The sequence below is a fragment of the Mastigoproctus giganteus genome, chromosome 9 (genome assembly GCF_048544385.1).
Source record: "Mastigoproctus giganteus isolate SK-2022 chromosome 9, ASM4854438v1, whole genome shotgun sequence".
Lineage (NCBI taxonomy): Eukaryota > Metazoa > Arthropoda > Arachnida > Uropygi > Thelyphonidae > Mastigoproctus > Mastigoproctus giganteus.
In genome coordinates, this window is record NC_143583.1 from 151,039,808 (window position 1) to 151,061,171 (window position 21,364).

Here is a 21,364-nt window from a genome sequence, read left to right on the forward strand (position 1 = left end):
TCTAATTCCCAGTATAATTCATTCCATTCTTCGCTGTGTAGTTCTAAGCTTCTCTTCCATTCTTTTGGTGAGTGGCCAAGTTTCACTTCCATAAGTCATGGTGGGGAGTATACATTGATTCATTATTTTACGTTTCAGACAAACTGGGATTTTGCTTTTCAGTATGTGACTATATTTCCTGAATGCTATCCATCCAAAATTTATTCTTCTCTTGACTTCCAGCCAGGGGAGTATACATTGATTCATTATTATTACAGCTAATAATTACAGTTATTAGCTGTAATCATTATTACAACTAATAACTTGTCCCAGATAAGTATATGACTCCACTTTTTCAATTACTGCTCCTTAAGTCATTATTTCCCTTTCCGTGGCATACCTGTTCATCATTACTTTTGTTTTAGCCATATTCATCTTTAGTCCAAAATCCTTACTAACTGTGCATAACTGATTAAGATTTTCCTCTAATTCTTTGGGATTGTGGCTTATGACCACAATGTCATCTGCAAATCGTAAATGGTTTAGATACTCTCCGTTCACATTGACTCCTTTCTGCGACCAGTCTAATCTTCTGAAAGCTTTCTCAAGGGCAGCAGTAAACAGCTTCAGAGATATTGTGTCTCCTTGTCGAACTCCTTTCTCGATTTTAAATTTCCTACTGTCTTTGTCTAGTCTAATAAAGGAGGTAGCACTCTCATATATTTTCTTCAAAATCATTATATATGGGGTATCTATGCCTTGTCTTTCCAGTGCCCGAAACATTGCCTTATGCTGTATGGAGTCAAATGCCTTTTATTAATCCACAAATGCCAGGCTTAATGATGTTTTATATATTCATTTGCTTTTTCCATTAGCAGCAATATTAAGTGAAGGTGATCCATAGTTGAGAATCCTGTCCTAGAGCCAGCTTGCTCTTTCGGTAGATTATAACCAAGTATTCTTTCTAATCTGTTAGTAATGACCCTTGTGATACAACTTGAAGATGTGGGATAACAAGCTAATCGGTCTATAATTTCCAATTTATCTCCTTTCTTATGTAGCAAAACTATGATTGCATTATTCCACTGCTTAGGCATCACACCTTTTCTAATGCACTTTGTGAAGAGCCTTGCCAGTTTTTGTGTTATGTCTCTTCCTCCCAATTTTAACAACTCTACAGTAACTTCATCTTCCCCCAGGGCTTTCTGATTCTTCATTTTCTTCAATGCATGTTCTACCTCATCAGGAAGAATATCGGGTATGTCGTATGTGTTGCTACCTTGCAATCCATCTTCCCCACTGCTGGCATCATTCCCTCGTTCCTTGTATAATTCTCTATAGTAGTCTTCTGCTATTTGAATTATGCCTTCTCTGCTTTTATAAGTACACCATCGTTATTCTTCAGTTTCAGTATCGTTTGTCTTTCTGTATTACTGCTCTTGGCTACTGATTTCAATCCTTTGTTTTTCCTTAATGCTTGTTCTACTTTTCTTGTGTTAAATCTTCTTATGTCCTCTCTGAGTCTCTTTCTAATGGCTTTGCATAACTCAGTATACTCAATTTTCTCCCTGTCAGTGTTTTTCTTGCTCTTCATTTGTTGTCTTCGGTTCATCACGACAAGTATTTCTTGACTAATTTTTTCTTCTTTGGATTTCTTTTTCCCTGTAGGTTTCTTGGGCTTTATCACTTTCAGAAAGTTGTAATATTCCTCGTCGATATCTTGGTCCTCAGCAGTCTGCAGAAGCTCAAACTTGTTCTTAAGTTCCAGTTCGTACTGCTTTTTCTCCTCTTCTGTTATCTCAAAGACCTTTGTATTATTTACTCGAGTCAGTTTTTTCCTTTCCTACATCTATCTCAAGTGTACATCTTACCATTCTGTGGTCACTTCCAACATTTACTTTATTCAGGATGGTAACATCATTCACAATATATCTTTTGTTAGTGAGGATGAAGTCGATTTCATTAGTTGTTAATCCATTTGGAATCTTCCATGTCCACTTTCTGTTCACCCTTTTCTTGAAAAAAAAGTGTTCATTACTGACAGTCCTTGAGATTCTGCAAATTCCACAAGTCTTTCACCTCTTATTTCTTTCACCAATTCCAAAATTTCCTATAGTTCCTCTTTCTGCGCTGTTTTGCCTTTTTCCAACCTTAGCATTGAAGTCCCCCATAATAATCGTGTAGTGGATTTTCTGCTCATCTAGAAGACTCTCAATTTCGGTGCACATTTCTTCAACCTCTTCATCATCATGGCTCGATGTTGGTGCATAAATCATTATAATCTTTAGCTTGTACCTCTTAGAAATCTTGAGTATTAGTCTTGACACCCTTGGTGATGTACTTTTGAATTCCAAAATGTTGTTTTTAAAATCTTTATGGACCAGAAACCCAACTCCACCTTCACTCCTTTCACTGTTTCCACTGGTGTACAGCAGATTTCCACTTAATAAACTTATAAATGATTCATTTCTTCTTCTTGTTTCAGCCAAATCCTGAGCTAGATATCATCATTCTTCTCTTTCTTGGTGATTCTCTTCTACTTTTGACTCTCTCTCTCAGGGTAACTCGGGAACTTTTATTTTTTCCTGGTGCAGCATAAGCCTCAGGCTTCCTTGCACCATATGGATATTAATAATAATAATAATATTCCAATTCACATTTTCTAATTCCTTTTCCAGCTCTAATATCCTGTCTTCACCGATGAGTGATCTTACGTTATAACAGACCAAATTCAGTTGCTGTGCATGGTAGCCTGGTCGTACCCAGAGATTCTTAGCACCCTCTGCTTCCACTCTGTTCCTCTCGCTGCCATAAGAGGGAGAGTGAAAGCTGCTGGGGACTGAGGGCCATTTGGTTTGTCGTGCTGTCATATGCTGGAGGGTTTGGTCTTTTCCTCTCCATGCTGACCAGGTGTCTTGAAGAGAACCACTCTACACGTTCGTTGCCACCTAAGTGACGTAACAGGGCTTACCATTGAGAAGGTGTGCATGAATGGATTTTAGGGAGGCAGGCCAACCGGACTTCTTCTAAATCTTCTGTAATAGAGAGATATTGGATCCATCAGTGTTTTAGGCTGAGTGTCTAATAACACACAGGATACCTGTTCCCTTCTAAGCCCAGGTACATTGTGTATACAGCATTTTCACTATATTATTGATTTAGGTTTGGTTAAGAAAAAAGGAAAAGGTTTCTTTATTTTTCATTATATTTCATAACCTGATTTTACCCAGTATATATATTGCGTATAGCTTTTGAGGTATTGATTGACATTAAGATACGTGTTCAAAATACAGTAATAAAAAATTAATATTCTGTTAATGTGTAACCTGACCTTTTTTTCACCATTATGGCAAGCATTCATTAGGGCACATTATTGTACAACTAAATAAAAATATAGTAATAAAAAAAAATTTTTTTGTTAATAAACAATTTATCCACTAACCCATACATGATTCTAAAGAAAAATGGTCAGGTTACACCATCCACTCTGGGAGGGGTTCTAGCTCTTATGGGAGTGGGGTAACCTGACCCTTTTTCACCATTATGGAAAGCGTTCATTAGGTCATGTGTGATTAGGGCAAGTAGTAGTAGTAGTAGTGGCACATGATGCAAGAAAGCAAGTGTAGGAGCTTATGCAGCATCAGCCAAAAAAAAAAAAAAAAAAAAAATCACACCATTCCCTCCAAATGCCTGTCCAGTACCTCCTTAAATTTATTTAACCTATCAACTTCCACGACAGATGGAAGTTTGTTCCAGCAATTAACCACCCGCTGGCTAAAGGCAAATTTCCGCACATCTATTCTACATCTGTCTTTTCTTAATTTGAATTTATGCCCCCTTAGGTTCATAATCTGAACAAGTGGAAGGATACCATCAGAATTCAGCGTGCTCAACCCATTCAAGGCCTTATATACCTCAATCAGATCACTGCGGAGGTGCCTAGTCTCCAGCCACTGCAATTTGCAAAACTTAAGCCTCTCTTGGTAAGAGGATCCCTTCATTCCCCTCACCAATCTTGTTGCCCTTCTCTGTACACGCTCAAGTAAATCTACATCCTTCCTAAAATGAGGCCTCCAGACCTGTACGCAGTACTCAAGGCGTGGCCTGACCATTGCCTTATACAGAGGGACAATCACCTCCTTCTCCCTGCTAGCAAAATTCCTATATATCATTGACAAAACCCCATGACCTGCCCTGGCAGCCTGTCTGCATTGCTCAGAAAACTTCATATCTGACTGCACAATTACTCCCAGGTCTTTTTCATTTTCTACCACCTTAAGTGTAGTACCACACCGTTGGTACGTTTCTCTGGGGTTACTTCTACCTATATGCAGTACTTTGCATTTGTCGAGGTTAAACTTCAGTTGCCACTTCTTAGCCCATCTGCCCAAATTATCTAGATCCTGTTGCAGTAGCACATTGCCATTACTGTCATTAACAACCCTGCCAACCATCTGCAAACTTCGACATTAAGCCTGATATACCTTCATCAATATCATTGATAAATACACAAAACAACAGTGGACCCAACACCGAACCCTGTGGGACTCCACTAATAACATTAGTCCACGAAGAGCAGCACCCATTGATTACCACCCTCTGTCTTCTCCCACTTAACCATCCTTTTATCCATTGTAGCAACTTACCCTTAATACCATTCTGCTCCAATTTGTACAGTAGTCTTTCATGCGCAACAGTGTCAAAAGCTTTCCTGAAATCCAAGTATATGATATCAAAATTATTTTTTGCATCCAGTTCCTTTGTGACCACATCATAATAACCAATCAAATTTGTCAGACAAGACTTTCCCTTAACAAACCCATGCTGTGTTTGAATTATTGCTGCAGTCTTGTCTAGATGATCCTGCAATGCATCTTTAACCAGCGACTCCATTATTTTACCCGGAACAGAAGTTAAACTAACTGGTCTGTAATTACTCGTGTCACCCTTCGATCCACCTTTGTGAATTGGGGACACATTTGCACATCTCCAGTCCGTGGGAACCTCCCCTGAGTCCAAGGATGCTCTCATAATTATGGCTAAGGGTTTGCTTAGTTGCTTTGCCGCCTCCTTTAAAATAACTGGATAGATCCCATCCACCCCAGGTGCCTTTCTTATGTTTAACTTCAACAATTTCTCCTCCACTTTGCTCTCAGTTATTACAAAATCATTAAGCACACTGCTACAATTTGATAACCTTCTTCCATTTTCAAATTGTAATAATTTCTCACGTGTGAATGTAGATGCAAAATACTCATTCAGTTTGTTTGCTATCTGAGCAGGATCATCAACAGTCGAACCATCGATGTCAAGTGGACCAATCATATTCATCCCCTTCCTTTTAGAGTTTATATAAGTAAAGAAATCCTTGCTGTTTTTCTTAGCATCTTTTGCCAAATATTTCTCGTAATCGGCCTTCGCCTGCCGAACCTCCTTTGTGACCTGACCATTAGTGACCATTAGTGCTTCTGAGATTACGGCAAGTGAGACTGAACCGATGTTATCATCTGTTGTGTTCACGTACGAATCAGTATGTCTGCCTTGGCTACCTGTTAATCAATGTATCATTCTTGACTTCTGCTCCAGACTGATAACACCTACTGTCTGTTTACCGAGCAAGCAGCACAAGAGTGAGGTAGCGGCAAACAAGTTTGATTGGTAAGTTACCCGAAGTTTTCTGTGGGTGGTGGTTGTGTGGTTATGAAAAACTATTTTGGGATGGTATATTATGATTTTGCTGAATTCTTTTTTTGTACAGAAAGCTCCCACAAAATCATATAATTTGTGCTAATGCATTATGTTTACTATTTTTTTGGGATCTTTACTCTTAAATTTAAAGTTAACTTAGAACCATATTTCCTATGGTTCTATATAACTTAGAACCATATTTCCTTTGGTGGAGTGACAATATGGCTCCACTTTTTAGCTTTCAGAGGGTCTATACTACATAAAACTTCATGCATTCACAGTCACAAGACTATATAAGTCTTATACCCTTAGTCATCTCTAAGGGTATAAGAACAGTTTTTTTTTAGACCTTGGAAGCATAATGTACATTGGATTCACTTGTTTCCAGTGAATCCAATGTACATTATGCTTCTTGGTGATCTTGTTAACTGTTTTCTCTATCCCCGAATGGAAGGGAATTTAAATTGTGGACAGTTATTATTGTTTGGAGGGGAAGCAGAAGTTCCTGATTGTGGTAGTTCCTGATTTGTGATCTGATCACATGTGATCAGATCACAAACATTAGTTAACTAACCATCATCAAAAATACCTTGATTCACAAGAAATATGCAGAGAAAATCATTAATGGGGATATTAACCCCATTAATGATTTTCTCTGCATATTTCTTGTGAATCAAGGTATTTTTGATGATGGTTAGTTAACTAATGTTTGTGATCTGATCACATGTGACAAACATTTAACTAACGGCAAAGTTGCTAGTGAAAGTGATATTTTAGTGATATTTCTTATGGGACACATCAATCAATTTTAACACAAGATTTACACATGCAAGGTATTTTCAGACAAGTTTGTGCTCATGTTGTGTTCACATGCTTATCATATTTTTTGACTTGTAGGGCATTGTATATTATGAATCTTTCTCACATGTTCAAGCAATGAAACAGGAATACCACAAGAATTCCACAGCATTTGTAAGATGCTGTTCAGAGAAACTGGGCATTGGAGAATTGTGCTAGCACCATGACCACTCCAACACTGTGGCTCCCCCAAACATACCACTGGATTTAGCACCCAGTGATATATATATATATACACAAGTAATTAAACTGTCATTATAGTGCTTTTGAAGGGAATGGCCCAAAAGAGCACTGTAAGTGGGAAGATGTTATAAATGAGATATTATAATGGGACTTTATTGTGTGTGTTATATTTTTATTTTTTGTTTCCCAAACTTAAAGCCCCTTGAAAGGTCACAGCTTTGCATTGATAGTAGAAATTATTCAGAATGTGAAGCAGGAACTATTAACAATTCCAAAAGAATCCTATAAGGAAAAGTTATTTTTTGTCAACACAAAATGCAAACATTTAATTTAATTTAGTATGTGAGCAAGACTAAGCAAGGCAATGGTTTTCCTGTGAGTTGTGATAGTTTCCAGAGTATTTCAAAACTTCTCTCTCCTACTAAAAAAAACAAAACAAAAACATTGTCTTGTCTAGACAATGCAAAATTCTTATATCTATATTATAATGTATTTTTATAACATCTTTTTGATTGTTTCGAGAGTCACAGATATACATGTCAATCAAAGTCTGTCTTATTCCTTTTTTTTGTACATATAGAAATTCACAGAAATTAAATAAATGCACTTTTATACAGATAAGAAATTTTAATTTCTGCATATTAATAAGCATTATAATAATTAATAATTTTATTACAATATTACATCCATGCAAAATTGCTCACTGCAAGGTTACCTCTGAGGTTTTAGTATTAGCAAATTATGCAAGGATGCAAACTTATATAAAATCCACCCCAAAAAACTGCCCACCTCATTTGTCCATTAGGTCTAATAATTTGTCAAATTCTTCCTCAAATTTACTGTGACTATCCACCTCCAATAATGCCGGATGGAAGTTTATTCCAACAGTTAATCACTGTCTGGCTGAAAGCAAAATTTTCACAAATGTATTCTACAAACATCCTTTTATAATTTAAATTTATATCCACTTATGCATCTCATCTGAGCAAGAGTTAGAATGCCATTTGCTTTGAATTTACTCAATCCATTTAAGGCCATAAACAGTTCAGTCAGGTCTCTTTGAAGGTGCCTAGTTTCCAGGCAATGAAATTTACAGAGCTGAAGCCTTTTATCGTAAAGGTACTTTTTTGTGTCCCCAAGTAATCTAGTTACTCTTCTTTTCACTCATTTCAACAGACTCTTATCTTTTCTAAAATCAAGCTTTCAGATCTGTATTCAGTACTCAAAATGTGGCCTAACCATCACTCTATACAATGGAACAATCACTTCCTTGTCCCTGTTGGAAAAATTTCTGTATGTCACTGATGGAATCCTATGAGCTGCTCTAGCAGCCCATCTACACTGCTCAGAAAACTTCATGTCAGACTGCACAAATACCTCCAAGTCTTCTTGTTTTTTCTTGAGCACAATACCACCAAACTGGTATGTTACTGTGGGATTACTGCTTCCAATATTCAGTACACTGCATTTTTTAATGTTAAATTTCAATTTCCACTTTTTAATCTTTATGCCTAATTTTTATAGGTCTTGTTGCAACATCATACTCTAATGCTTGTCAATAACCACACTAATTACTCTTTGTATTATCTACAAACTTGGACACTCAAATTGTTACGTGTTTATCAATATCATTCATATATACCGAAAACAATAAAGGGCCCAGCACTGAACCCTGAGGAACTCCACTAATAACATTAGTCTAAGAGGGGGCACTCCCTAGTGATAACTGCTCTCTGCCACTCAGCTATCTCAATATCCATAGCAATAACTTGTCTCTAATGCTACACTGCTCCACTTTATATAGCAGTTTTTCATGCGGAACAGTATTCAAAAGCTTTATTGAAATCTAGTGTCAAAATGTATTCTGAATCCAGTAATATCAGAGTTACAGTTGTTATGAACTGCAGAACTCACTGAACTAATCAGCCATTATGAACAGATTTGCAATAACGAGCAGTAAATGAATTTTATTATCTTGTTAATAATTTTGTAAAATAATTACTTATTACAAAAAGTGCAATAGAAACAATAATGTATTTAAAGAAACAACTGTTTCGCATGAAAAGAACTAAAAGTGAAATTTTTTTTTTTTTTTTTTTTTAAATTTCAAGACTTTCCTTTATAACTATGTGCAATCAGCTTACCTCAGGGGTAGGACATTCTAATAAATATTCACAAAAGTGGTAAGGGTGCGTAAACAGAACATTGTGGGCAAACCAACTTCGTACATTTCTACTATTTCTGAGATGAATGCAAAGTGCATCATACCAATCACTGGCTGGACCCCTGTAAAAAAAAAAAAAAAAAAAAAATATATAAGAATAAAGTTCTACTGCATACTGTGTGTGAAGTACAGGTAGAGTAGTGAATCTTATGTTAAAAAACAGTCAAGTTATTTAATCAGCTTGTTTACCAACTAATTAATCCTCCCCACAAAAAGTGAATTTTTGAAAGACTTTAACTAGTTTTTTGATAATGAGTGTTATTTTTAGTTTTAATTTGCTCAGTTTAATTGTATGATATATTGTGCTTTCTTTTATATTAACAATATTGTCTTACAGAAGAAGGCTAACAGTGTAAAAAATTCAGAAATTTAAGAAGTTATTAACTGTATAATCTAGAAAATAGTTTACTGAAATCGATTAAAAAAAAAAAACTGTTTGCTAGAAAAGAGGGGAGAAGAGAAGAGAAGAAAGGAAGGAGGTCGGCATAAATGTTATTTACCAACTTGTTACATGTTGGTAAATTAAATTTATTTAATTTACGTGTTTACTAACACGTAAATTAAATAAAAAAGGCAAAGTATTTAATAAGTATCACTGCAACTTTCATTACACAGCCAATAGTAAATGGAACATCAATTTGGTTAACATTGTTTTGTTATATAATTTTAATCCACAAGGAACTGCTTGTCTGTTTAAAAAAGTAATTATAGTTATTATAACATATGCCATCAACTAGATGATGCAACTTATTCTATGTACTGCAGAAGTGATGATATGATGAAAATCAGCTAATATTTTAATTTTTTTTAGTTATTAAAAAAAAAGTTACTAACCCAAGTGGCCTTAGGAGTGAGTTTCTCTCTCACTGTAATTTTTAGTAATTCAGCATGGCTAGAAGTAGATATTCTTTACTCAACTGTTTTATTTGTCAATTGGAGTACAACATGAAACTCTTTGAGAATTAGTATTATGGTAGACTGTCGAAATAAAGGCACCCCAAAAAACTGAACATTCAAGCTAACGGCACATTCATATCGGATGTTTACATATAGTGCAGATGGCTTGATGTGCAGAAAAACACACACACACACACACACAGCAAGTCATGTGATTACAGTATTTGTTTACATCCGTCATTTTGAAAGTGAATTCTGAACTGATATCACGGATTATACCGCTGTTTTACATTTATTTTAAATTAAAAACCCCTCACTATGGCTCCTAAAGTTAATATACCTCATACAGAGAAGAAAAGAAGAACAACATTACAGCTTGGTGACAAACTATTACATTAAGGTCACCTGGAAAGTTAATTCATATACCCATTTGTTGTTGTTGTTATTTGGTTTTTCGGAGCATTAGCAACTAAGGCCATATTGCTCCGGGAATATGCGGTGTTAATTCCCTGACCTTTCTGCATCCTCCGTATTTGGTGGTGATGGGCTCGAACCCCGGTCTAATCAAGAAGCGTGTGCTACGCACTGCTGCTACTTCCCACCTGGATACGGAGGCGCCTTACCCATTTGTATTGTGTGTGTAAATTGCATGTGTTCTCTGGTTGATTTTCCTGTTTTGCTGGGGGGAAACCTTGCTATCTACACCTGAGACTAACTCAGCCATGGAGTGAAAAAAGCCCATAAGTTCTCGTGTCACTGATGGAATTCGAACCCAGGCCTTTTCCACCCAGTGTGGGTAGGATGGTGACGATACCACTGTGTTACTGGGCAGACTAAACTTGGTATAACAAAGAAAATAGAACAGGGTGTAAATAGGAGTGTATTAATGGCAGAATATAACATTGGATCGTCAACATGTTTATGTTTTTTTTTTTTTATGTGCAGTTAATAAAATTGCATTCTTAATCTCTCTCTTATTAATCTATTTCTTATTTAGCCTCATTATTTTTGCATTAAATATATTAAAAATAAAACTTTCTAGATAATTGTTAATGGCACCTTGAACCCCGAAGGTTGTGTTATTCTGAAAGTCTACTGTAATAAGATATATATACGAAGAATTTATAACTGTATCGGCCTTTTTTTTTAAAAGAAAAATCTGAGATGGGGAATTCCTTGTGAGACAGCATTTTGAAAAAATAATTACAATAGTTTTTTCACAAACAAATTTTCATAACATTGTGTCACTCCCTATTAGAAGCTTCATCTTTCACCCTCATGACATGCACAAACTGTGTACACTGTTACTGTCATCACTGAGACATAAAAGAAACCGAGGCTGTATTGCACCAATTATATAGTTTATATCAGGCATAGGCAACTGTTTTTGTTCAGCAGGCCACACTTCAAAAAGAATGGCAAATTGAACTAATAGTCCAAACTTGTAACATAAAACAATAAAATTGCAACAATTTTATTATAAATAAATCATAAAAATTATAAATTAATAAATATTAAGAAATGATATAGTTGAAGCAATAATATTTTCATATATCTAATCACCATTCATCAAATTCCAAAAATATACATTGTAATTATGATAATTGTATAATTATAGTAACAAAGTTTATTAGAAAAAAAAATGTAACCAATTTACTTACAGTTAATGAGATTATTATTATTATTATTATGAGCCATATGGTGCAAGGAAGCCCGAGGCTTATGCTGCACCATTCAAAAAAAAATTTCTGAATCACCCTGTGTGAGAGAGAGAGAGAGAGAGAGAGAGAGAGAGAGAGAGACAAAAATATAAGGGAATCATCAAGAAAAAGAAGAATGATGATATCCAGCTCAGGATCCTGGGTGTGCCAAGCCCATACTCGCCAAATGTGAGCCCCTGGGATTAAATACTTGTGCTTCAGAATCTTTTATCAAATTTCCAAGATTAGCAGGAATAGAAGTGTTTGCTACCCTACAGTTGCTTTCTAAATGCATGTTTGTCAATCTTGATTTTGTTTTAGACTTGGTGAATTTGATTTTTGAAAATAGCTGTTCACATTTATAGGTACTGCCAAAAATTGAGGCATGTTTTCTAGCAAATTTTAACATTCGTGGAAAGCAATCTAACAGAAGAGAGGCACAGAATTCCAATAGAGAAACATGTTGAAATTTCTGTTGAAGAAGATTACTGCTTTTAAAGTTCAAATAGTTCAATTTGCAACTCTTTTCTTGCCTGATAAATATCTGCATTAAAAGGATTTGAAAATAGTGTGAAATCTGCACCTTTGATTCTATGTTAATGGCTACTAACTCTTCAGCATATGAAATATACTTGGAACTATTGTGACTAGCTAAAGTTGGAAAGTGGCAAGTGTCACCATCTTTAAGTTGTCTTTCGCAAAGTTGAAGTTTGGTTTGAAAAGCTTTTATATGAGCATAAAGTTCATGAACTCACTGATTTTGTACTCGTATTTTCTGATTTAGCTCATTTAAATGAACGTGATATCAACAAGAAAGGCAAAATAACGTGTCCATTCAATATTTTCTAGTTCTGGAACAGATTTACCTTTCATTTCCATAAAGATACCAACTTCTTCCTTTGCTTAACCAACGAACTTCACAGTAATAGATCAATGTTCCGTATTCATTCTCAAATTCTTCAAGGAATTGCTTGAACTGGTGATGGTAGAGACTGTTTAATTTTATAAAATTAATGTACATAAGTTCTTCTGGTGTGTCAAATTTAAGAGATTTAGTGCACAAGTTCTCCTGGTGTGTCAAACAGTGAAAAGGAGTAAAATCTTTTTCTTCCAAGTTGAGGAAATGTATTTCTGACTTTATTTTGAAAATTAGATCCACCTTATTTACAATCAATGCTGGAGCCCCATCTGCTGTCACACTTTCGAACTTATCAAAACATAGGTTAAATTTCTTCATGGATGCTTTTAGTTCGTTGAAAATATCATCACCTGTGGTAATACCTTCATACTTTGAAGGCAAAGCATTTCTTCAGTAATAGAAAAAGCACTATCAATCCCACGAATAAAAATTGTCAGGTGGTCTGTATCCGATATATTAGTGCTTTCATTGAGAGCTAAAGTAAAAGACTCAAATTTAGAAGCCTGCATTGCTAAGCTTTTTTCTACAACTGCAGAAATTTCCTCAATGCGTCTCATAACTGTTCTTCAGGACAAGCTAATGGAATCAAACTCTTCATTCTTCTCTGGATACAAAATATTAACAACAGAGGTTAAGCACTCCTTGACAAATTCACCATAAGAGTAACTTTTTGAGTGCTCGTCAATTTTCGCTGATACAATATAACTCGCAAGAAAAATGCTGTCAAAAAATTTCTGCTTTTTTCAAAAAGAATGTAGTCAGGCTCTTAGTCTGTTTCATCAATTTTTCTAATTTCATCTACCTTTCTAATTTCTCCTTGAAGTTTATGATATTCACTGTGTTTTGAATTGTAATGATACTTAATATGGTATTCCTTTAAGACAGAAACAGTTTCTGAATCATCTGATTAAGCACACAGGTTTGTTTATGGATTCAATAAAAAAATAACCATTTATCCACCGTTCTTGAAACACACTCTTGTAGGATAGCTTTCTTTGTTTGACAGAGATTATAAGGGTTATTGTTCATCAAAAATCATCGATCAAACTTATGAAGTAAATGCACAAACAGAGAAAGAACTATGTACCACAAATGAAAATATCATGACTGCAGGAGTCAACAGGACTGCAGATGCTGGTCTAAACACATAGCTCATTTACCTGAGTTGCCAATTAGTTCAAGTTTGCAAGAAAACATGAAATGCCATAAACTACCATCTGCAAAAGTGAAATACATTCCTGTAATGTTAGTCAATTAAGTTAATTGCTTAAAAATTAGCATTAGCAGAGGCATTTGATGCAAGAAAGCAAGCTTATGCAGCATCAGCAAAAAAAAAAAAAAAAAACACTTCCACTTCACCCCTCTGTCATTCAAAGCACCTGTCCAGCTGAGCCTTAAACTTATTTAGGCTATCAACTTCCACGACAACGGATGGAAGTCTGTTCCACCAACTAACCACCCGCTGGCTAAAGGCAAATTTCCGCACATCTATCCTACATCTGTCTTTCCTCAATTTGAATTTATGCCCTCTCAGGTGATTATTCTGAGCGAGAGGAAGAATCCCATCAGCATCGAGCATGCTCAAACCATTCAAGGCTTTATACACCTCTATCAGATCACCTCACTGGTGCCTAGTCTCCAGACACTGTAATTTGCAAAACTTAAGCCTTTCTTCGTAAGAGCACCCCTTTGTTCCATTCACAATTCTTGTTGCCCTTCTCTGTACTCGTTCCAGCAGCTCTACATCCTTCTTGAAATGAGGCCTCTAGACCTGTATACAGTACTCTAGGTGTGGCCTGACCATTGCCTTACACAAGGGAATAATCACCTCCTCATCACACAATAAAATAGTTCACAAGGCGCCTCTGTAGCCAGGTGGGCAGGAGCAGCAGTGTGTAGCACGTGCCTCTTGATTAGACCGGGGTTCGAGCCCGTGACCACTAAATACAGAGGATGCGGAAGGTCAGGGAATGACCACCGCATATCCCCAGCCTGGATAAAGGGTGAGGGTTGGTATCAGGAAGGGCATCTGGCCATAAAAATTTCATGCCAAAACACTAAAAAAAAAAAAAAAAAAAAACCCACTGACCTCATATATAAAAAATAAGAAAAAGGCGAGGATAAAAAAAAAAACAAACCTTAAAAATAGTTCACAGCAAAGACCTTTGTGTTTTGAAAAAATTTTAGGTAAAAAAAAAGGATAAAATATTAACAAAGTAAGATTCTTTCGGTTCAACTGAATGAGTTGTGAAGAGAAAAGTAGAAAATGTGTCAGCTGTTTAATGGAAATAAGGAAAAAATGGCCAAGGGAAAGGATACGAGGGTAAACTTATCCAAAACAATGATTTAGACTTATACACGTTAAAATTGTGTCAAGTGGAATGGAGTCAATTCTGCTTAAATAGCTAACTTAATTTTATTTCATTTTAGGCATATATACAAATTAACATTATTATTTATTTTATTTAACCAAATGTTTATACTTCTACAAAATTATCTTTCATAGCAGAATTTACACTTTACAGTATTTTAAATATACTGTCTGTATTGGTTGTGGGCTACATGAAAGGTTGCAATGGGCCACATCTGGCCCACATGTGGTCTATATCATTGGTGATGCCAGCTCTAAGCAATTCTGCTAAATAAACATTAAAAATATCATTCTGTAAAAAAAATTTTCAAAAAATCAAAATACACTATGATGAGCAAACCACGATCTCTGGGCATCATATACCTATTGAGGGTGTTAGAAGCCAATTTTATTGTTATGTATGGATATGTTTCAGAACAAATCCTTATTATCCAAATATACAGTTAAAGGTATAATTAAAAAAACAAAAAACAAATGGGGATAAAAATAAAAATCAGTATAATTTGAAATATGTAATTGGAGTACAATTCTGAAACTCTTTGGGAATTAGTATTAATAAGGCAAATGATGCAAGGAAGCACACTTTTTTCCTGTATCAGCCAAAAAACATAAAAAAAAAAAAAAAAAAAAGAAATAAAATAGAATGTTTATACTATCTCCATTCCCACAAGATAACCATTCCACTCTGAACTTTGCCAGACCACCTACCACGATGGGAGGCAACTTATTCCCGTGTTTGATAACCTGCTGCCAATAGGAAAACTTCATGAGATTCAGTCTTCTGTTATACCTTGAGGTTTTATAATTGTATCCCCTAGTTTGTCTCTCACTTATAAGGGAGTACACAGCCGTCCTCATTCATTTTACTCAACCTTTTCATCACCTGATACATCTCAATCAGATCTCTAGTTATCAAACTTTGCAGTTCTCATCTTCTAAACCATTTTTCATATGTGAATCAATTTGCTCTCATCACTAATCTGACTTCCTTTCTTTGAACCCTCTCCAGAAGTACTATGTCTTTTTCAGGTGTGGTTTCAGCCCTAAATACAATATTCCAAATGAAGTCTCTCTTTCAGTTGTGTGAAAAGAACTGAAAGAATTTAATAAATAAATAAATGTTTCTTGTGGTGTAGTCCAGTACATATAACACAATAACCCTTTATGGTGAAAATCCCCATGTAACATGGCATGGCGATTTACATTGAAATAACAGTAACAATAAAGAATGAATATATATCAAAAGTGATTATCTAACATGTCAATTTAAAATGATAATCTGCACGTAGCACATCACAAATACAGACCATGCAGGGTCTCCATAAATTGCAATTTGTATTTTTTTGTCCTTAATCAAGAGATGGAAGCATCTTCTTTGGAAGGAACCTGTTGGTAAGTGCAAGCCTGTTATATGGTGGGCAGCTAATGCAGGTTGTCACTCTTAAGGCATAGCTGGGGGATTGTCCAGGAGCAGGCATCCCAAATATTTGGGGATGATGATTATGGATTTCATTCTTCTAACCCGAAGCACATGTGCAATGGAAGTAGTTGTAGTGACAGGAGAAAGATGCAGCTTGGCATTGGCCCATTTCAAGAGCCAGTATTCAGCAGTATACAGGCACTTAAGGTAGGAAGATGTGGCTGATGCCTAAATTTCTGTTCCATAGGGAATAGCAGGAGAGACTGTGGAGATGAGGATCTTGAGAATGCTGGGATCTCAAACACACAGCAATTACTGCCTGGGTTCCACCTAAACACAAGTAAATTTAGCATTAATTTTGTCTATCTGGCTGTTGAATGCCATCTGATGGTCAAATAAAACTACTGAATCAGTGTGGGAGAGCACGCTGGGTATGGTAACCCCTCTGAGTGAAACATTCAGCTAGCACGGGTTTAAAGGAGTATTCTCTGGATGAATTTGAAGGTTGAAACTTGCCAAGTACAGTTAAAGGTCTCAGAGTTGTGAATTAATAGTATTTGAGAGACATTTGGTGTAGTCATGTGCCTTCTGTCAGCAGTTTAAGATTATATGCATAGTACAGTAGTCCGTCACTGGAGGTGATATAAGGCAATAAAACAGGACACCAGAAAAGCTGCATCCCTGTGGCACTTCAGCAGTGATGCTGCAAGAAAGGCTCGATAATCTTGATGCAAAACTAAATTTCTTTTTTGGAGCAGAAATTCAATGAAGCAGAGCATATCACCCTGAAAGTGGAAAAGATAATTTAAAAGGAGCTAGGCAGGAATTGACATGGTATTGAAGGCTGCAGTAAGATTCATGTGATGGCAAGCTCAGGTTTTTGTTCTAATGATGACAGGATAAATTCAGTGGTACCTATCAAGTTTGTGATTGCAGATTTTCCTGGAACAGCATAGAGGTTCTGGGTGGTTTCGTCAGAAGAATCTGGGGAGTTACTGTAGTTGCTAAGGCCTTTTTAAAGTATTTTTAACAGTCTTGACGAGATCAGTAAAAACTGACTGATGTGCATGGAAAATTGGTTCTTCGGGATTAGATGAACTCTGTACATTCCATAGCAGTGAAAAACAATGGGTGAGGCATCTATTGTAGATTGAGAGGAGAGGATCAATAATATATGTGTTCAGACATTTAACCATCTCATAATGACCACAGCTTTCTATTTGGGATAATGATAACTGCCAAACAGAGATTACTGGTAGCCTGTATTACTCTCATGCTTGTTGAGTAACCATTAATTTTTCATAATTCATATAGAAATTTATAATTGTATGAGCATATCTGTTCCTGCTAACCTTCTTTTGCAACTGTGTTTGTGACAGATAATGAATGCACACTGTTCATTTGCACAACTGCAAGATAGATAACACAAATATTAATGCTTAAATATTTAATACAAATATTAATCCTAATCTATTTCATTTCTAGTTAGTTCTATGATTCTTTTGTATTCTGAGCATTCTGGGTCTTCTACTAAGTGTGCAGCCTTTTTTTTTTTTTTTTTTTTTAATTCAGAAATTAATAATGAGGGGATTGTGTTTATTTGGATAATGGGCAAAAAAGATGTCTATTATCCATGCAGCAGCATTCATAGATTTTAAAATCAAATGAACAGTACCAGGCTGAGTATCCATGACAGAGAGACTTGACACATTTTTACCACGCATCAAAGGCTAAATCTGAACCTTATCTCATCGCAAATTCCTCCTTAGCAATTCTCTTATCTTCTAAGTTCTAAAAGCAGTTTTCGACAATATACAGTTTCATTGAGATTTCAGTTGAAACACCTGCCTCCTTTAGTTTTTCAAAGGCCCCACTGTATGTTTAAAAAGTTTGAATATTTTTTGGAAATTAAAAAGTTACGTATAATAAATATTGTGATCCATTAAGAAAATATGAAATATTGGCAATGTTCAAGCAAAATTCAGAAAATTCCAAAACATTTTCCAAAAATTAAAAAGAAAATGAGCACTTCACAGGTGCCCTGCTATTGTTTTTGTCACAAATGGGGGAGGGGGATACCAGCACTCCTGGGTTAAGGCTTTTAAGACCTGTTCCTTGACATCCTAACTACAAGACAAGATGCAATTATCTACTGCAGGGGTTTCCAAACTTTTTAGACATGTAGAGACCTGCATCAAAAAGAAAACACATTCACTAGCACCAGATCTTTACATATATAACATGCACATTGACAGTCCAAGGTCACTCAGAAAAGGCCAAATTTACTTTTTACTTTTATGAACAGCATATTCTGATTCAATTTTATAGCTTTAGAAAAAAATATTAACTTTCTAAAATTTCCATGCCCAGATAACTATGGCGGAGCCCAAGGACTCTGCAGAGCATAGTTTTAAAACCCTGGCCTACTGCATGAATTACTATGAAGTGTGATCTTTATTCATTTGCGTAGGTGTTTTAACTCTGTCTACATATGAGCAGGGTACTTCTGTTTCTGTGTGTTATGAGAAATAGCACAGGATATTCTATTTTGAAGTTCTACTAGTCTCACTGATAGATGCACTATGTATAAACAAATCCATGGCTGTATTTTAAAAACTGTTCCACTTGTTTAATATAAAATTTTAAGAGCTCTTCTAGTAAACTTATTGTTATCATTGAATGTAAAGTTCATCAACTCAAGCCTTAACTTTTTTTTAATTGTTCTCTCAACTTTTCCTTATGGGAAAAGAATATTTTGTGCTTTTCTTCCAGAGGCAATAATATAATAAGCCCCTAAAAGTAATAGTAGTGGCATGTGATGCAAGAAAGCAAGCATATGAGCTTATGCAGCATCAGCCAAAAAAAAAAAAAATTCACACAACCATTCCCTCTAAATGTTTGTCCAGTTCCTCCTTAAATTTATTTAACCTATCAACTTTCACAACAAAAGATGGAAGTTTGTTCCAGCAATTAACCACCCGCTGGCTAAAGGCAAAATTCTGCAAAAAGTGGGTGCGACAGTACACAGACTTTTTTTTTTGCTAGCCAAAAACTTTTGAACAATGAGAGCCTTCTACCTCAGTGCATTGTCATGTTCTTGTTGTTGTGGTATTTTCTGGCGCAAGGGCTACTTAGGCCATATGTGCCTCCCAAATTAATTGAGTCACTTATGATAACTACATGGGGAGCAGTTAGAAACGGTCATACGTTTGAATTTGTTTTAAATAGAAAAAGAATTCAGAGAGATTTACTTCTTTACCAATGATACTATTGAGAGACAGATTGTTGTAGATCTGAAATGATACTGAAAGACGTTCGTCGGACATTGTTGAACAAGCTACATTCAAGAAGTATATGTTTTACTGTAAGTGGTTGTGAGCAGAGTGCACATTGTGGAGGATCATTTCCTGTAAGCAGGTAGAGATATGTGAGGTGAGTATGACCTATTCGGGTTCTGGCTAAGATTACTACTTCTTTTCTATTTTTACGAAGGCTGATGTCCATACTTGCAGTTCAGGTTTCAGTTCAAATAACTTATTTGTTTGCATTTTCCACAGAATTATCCATTGTTCCATGCATGTTCTTCGTACATTGTGTCTATAATCAGAATATGGGACTAGATCATTTGTTGAGGCTATGCTATAGTGATGCTTTTCAGCATCATCTGCACATCATTCATTTTGCGGAATACCACTGTGACCTGGGATCCAAGAGATCAAATCAGAATATGGGACTAGATCATTTGTTGAGGCTATGCTGTAGGGATGCTTTTCAGCATCATCTGCACATCATTCATTTTGCGGAATACCACTGTGACCTGGGATCCAAGAGAAGACAACAGTTTGCTGATGCTCACGAAGATGTATCAGCTCATGTTTTATGAGCTTTAATAAAGCACTGCAAGGTGTGGAACTGCTTTTCAAAGCTAAAAGAGCACTCTGTGAATAATATATATTATGCTTTTATTTATTGAGTGAGAAAATGCACAATATGGCTAATAATAATAATAAAAATAACCAAAAACTACTGCAATAAGTTATTGTTTGTTGAAGCGATTGTTTTATTGTTGCATTCTTGAATCGAAACTGCTTACATTTTTAAACGGTTTGATCTGAAAACTTACTGTATGAAACTAACTTACTTCCACTACATAGAATTAGAAAGTTTATGTTTATCTTGAGAAGGAGAATTTATTAAAGTCTGCATTTTTTTTTTGTTCTCCATGTTTTTGAACATTCCTTTTCAACACAAAAGGCTTCTTCGGTGGCTTCAAAGCTTTTATTCTTGCATAATATTACTACTCACTGCTTACCCTACCAAATCAACATTAGTGACTGAGTTAGCGTCATTTAGGAAGTGACGCCATTTCCATATCTTAGTATGAATTTACACTACTGAATCAACTATTTACTCTACCAAATCAATGTTAGTGACTGAGTTAGCATCTTTAATGCCATTTAGGAAGCAATGTGATTTGTGTCACTTAAAATCTAACAGCCACCTAATAGGAAGTGACGTCAATTGCTTCATTTCAGTAAAAAAATTTGTTACCAATCAATTGTGTCATTTCCATTACTGAAAGAAAATTTCGTTACCAGTTGATTTTACTCTATGCCATAGATCTTTTCACATCAGAAATTGATAAATGCAAAGTACTGCATATGGGTAGCAATAAACCCAGAATAACTTATCAACTGTATGGTACACTTAGGTAGTGGAGAATGAAAAAACCTGGGGATAATTGTGCAGTCAAACATGAAATTCTCTGAGTAGTGCACATATGCTGCCAGAACAGTTAATGTGATTTTTGTCAATGACATACAGTAACTTTGCTAAGAGGAAATTACCCCTTTGTATAAGGCCATGGTTAGGCTGCATCTTCAATACTGTATACAGATCTGGAGGCCTCATTTTAAGAAGGATGTAGATCTGTTGGAATAGGTGCAGAGAAGGGCAACCAGATTGGTGAAGGGAACAAAAGGGTGCTCTTATCTAGAAAAGCTTTAATTCTGCAAATTGCACCATCTTAAGACTAGGTACCTGTAGGGAGATCTGATTTGAGGCATTTAAAGCTTTGAACGGATTGAGTAAGCTGAATGTTAATGGCATTCTTCCTCTTGAGGAG

General features: G+C 35.7%; 1 protein-coding gene across 4 annotated transcripts in view; it reads right to left on the reverse strand.

Moving 5' to 3' along the window:
- The window catches only part of faf (ubiquitin carboxyl-terminal hydrolase-like faf), a 1,326,265-nt gene that overhangs the window by 207,493 nt on the left and 1,097,408 nt on the right, over nucleotides 1-21,364 (reverse strand). For all 4 annotated transcript variants that reach the window (XM_090382082.1, XM_090382083.1, XM_090382080.1 and 1 more), the window contains one exon: nucleotides 8,853-8,994. In XM_090382082.1, the coding sequence (XP_090238208.1) occupies nucleotides 8,853-8,994 (142 nt within the window). The remainder of the gene's footprint in view (nucleotides 1-8,852; nucleotides 8,995-21,364) is intronic.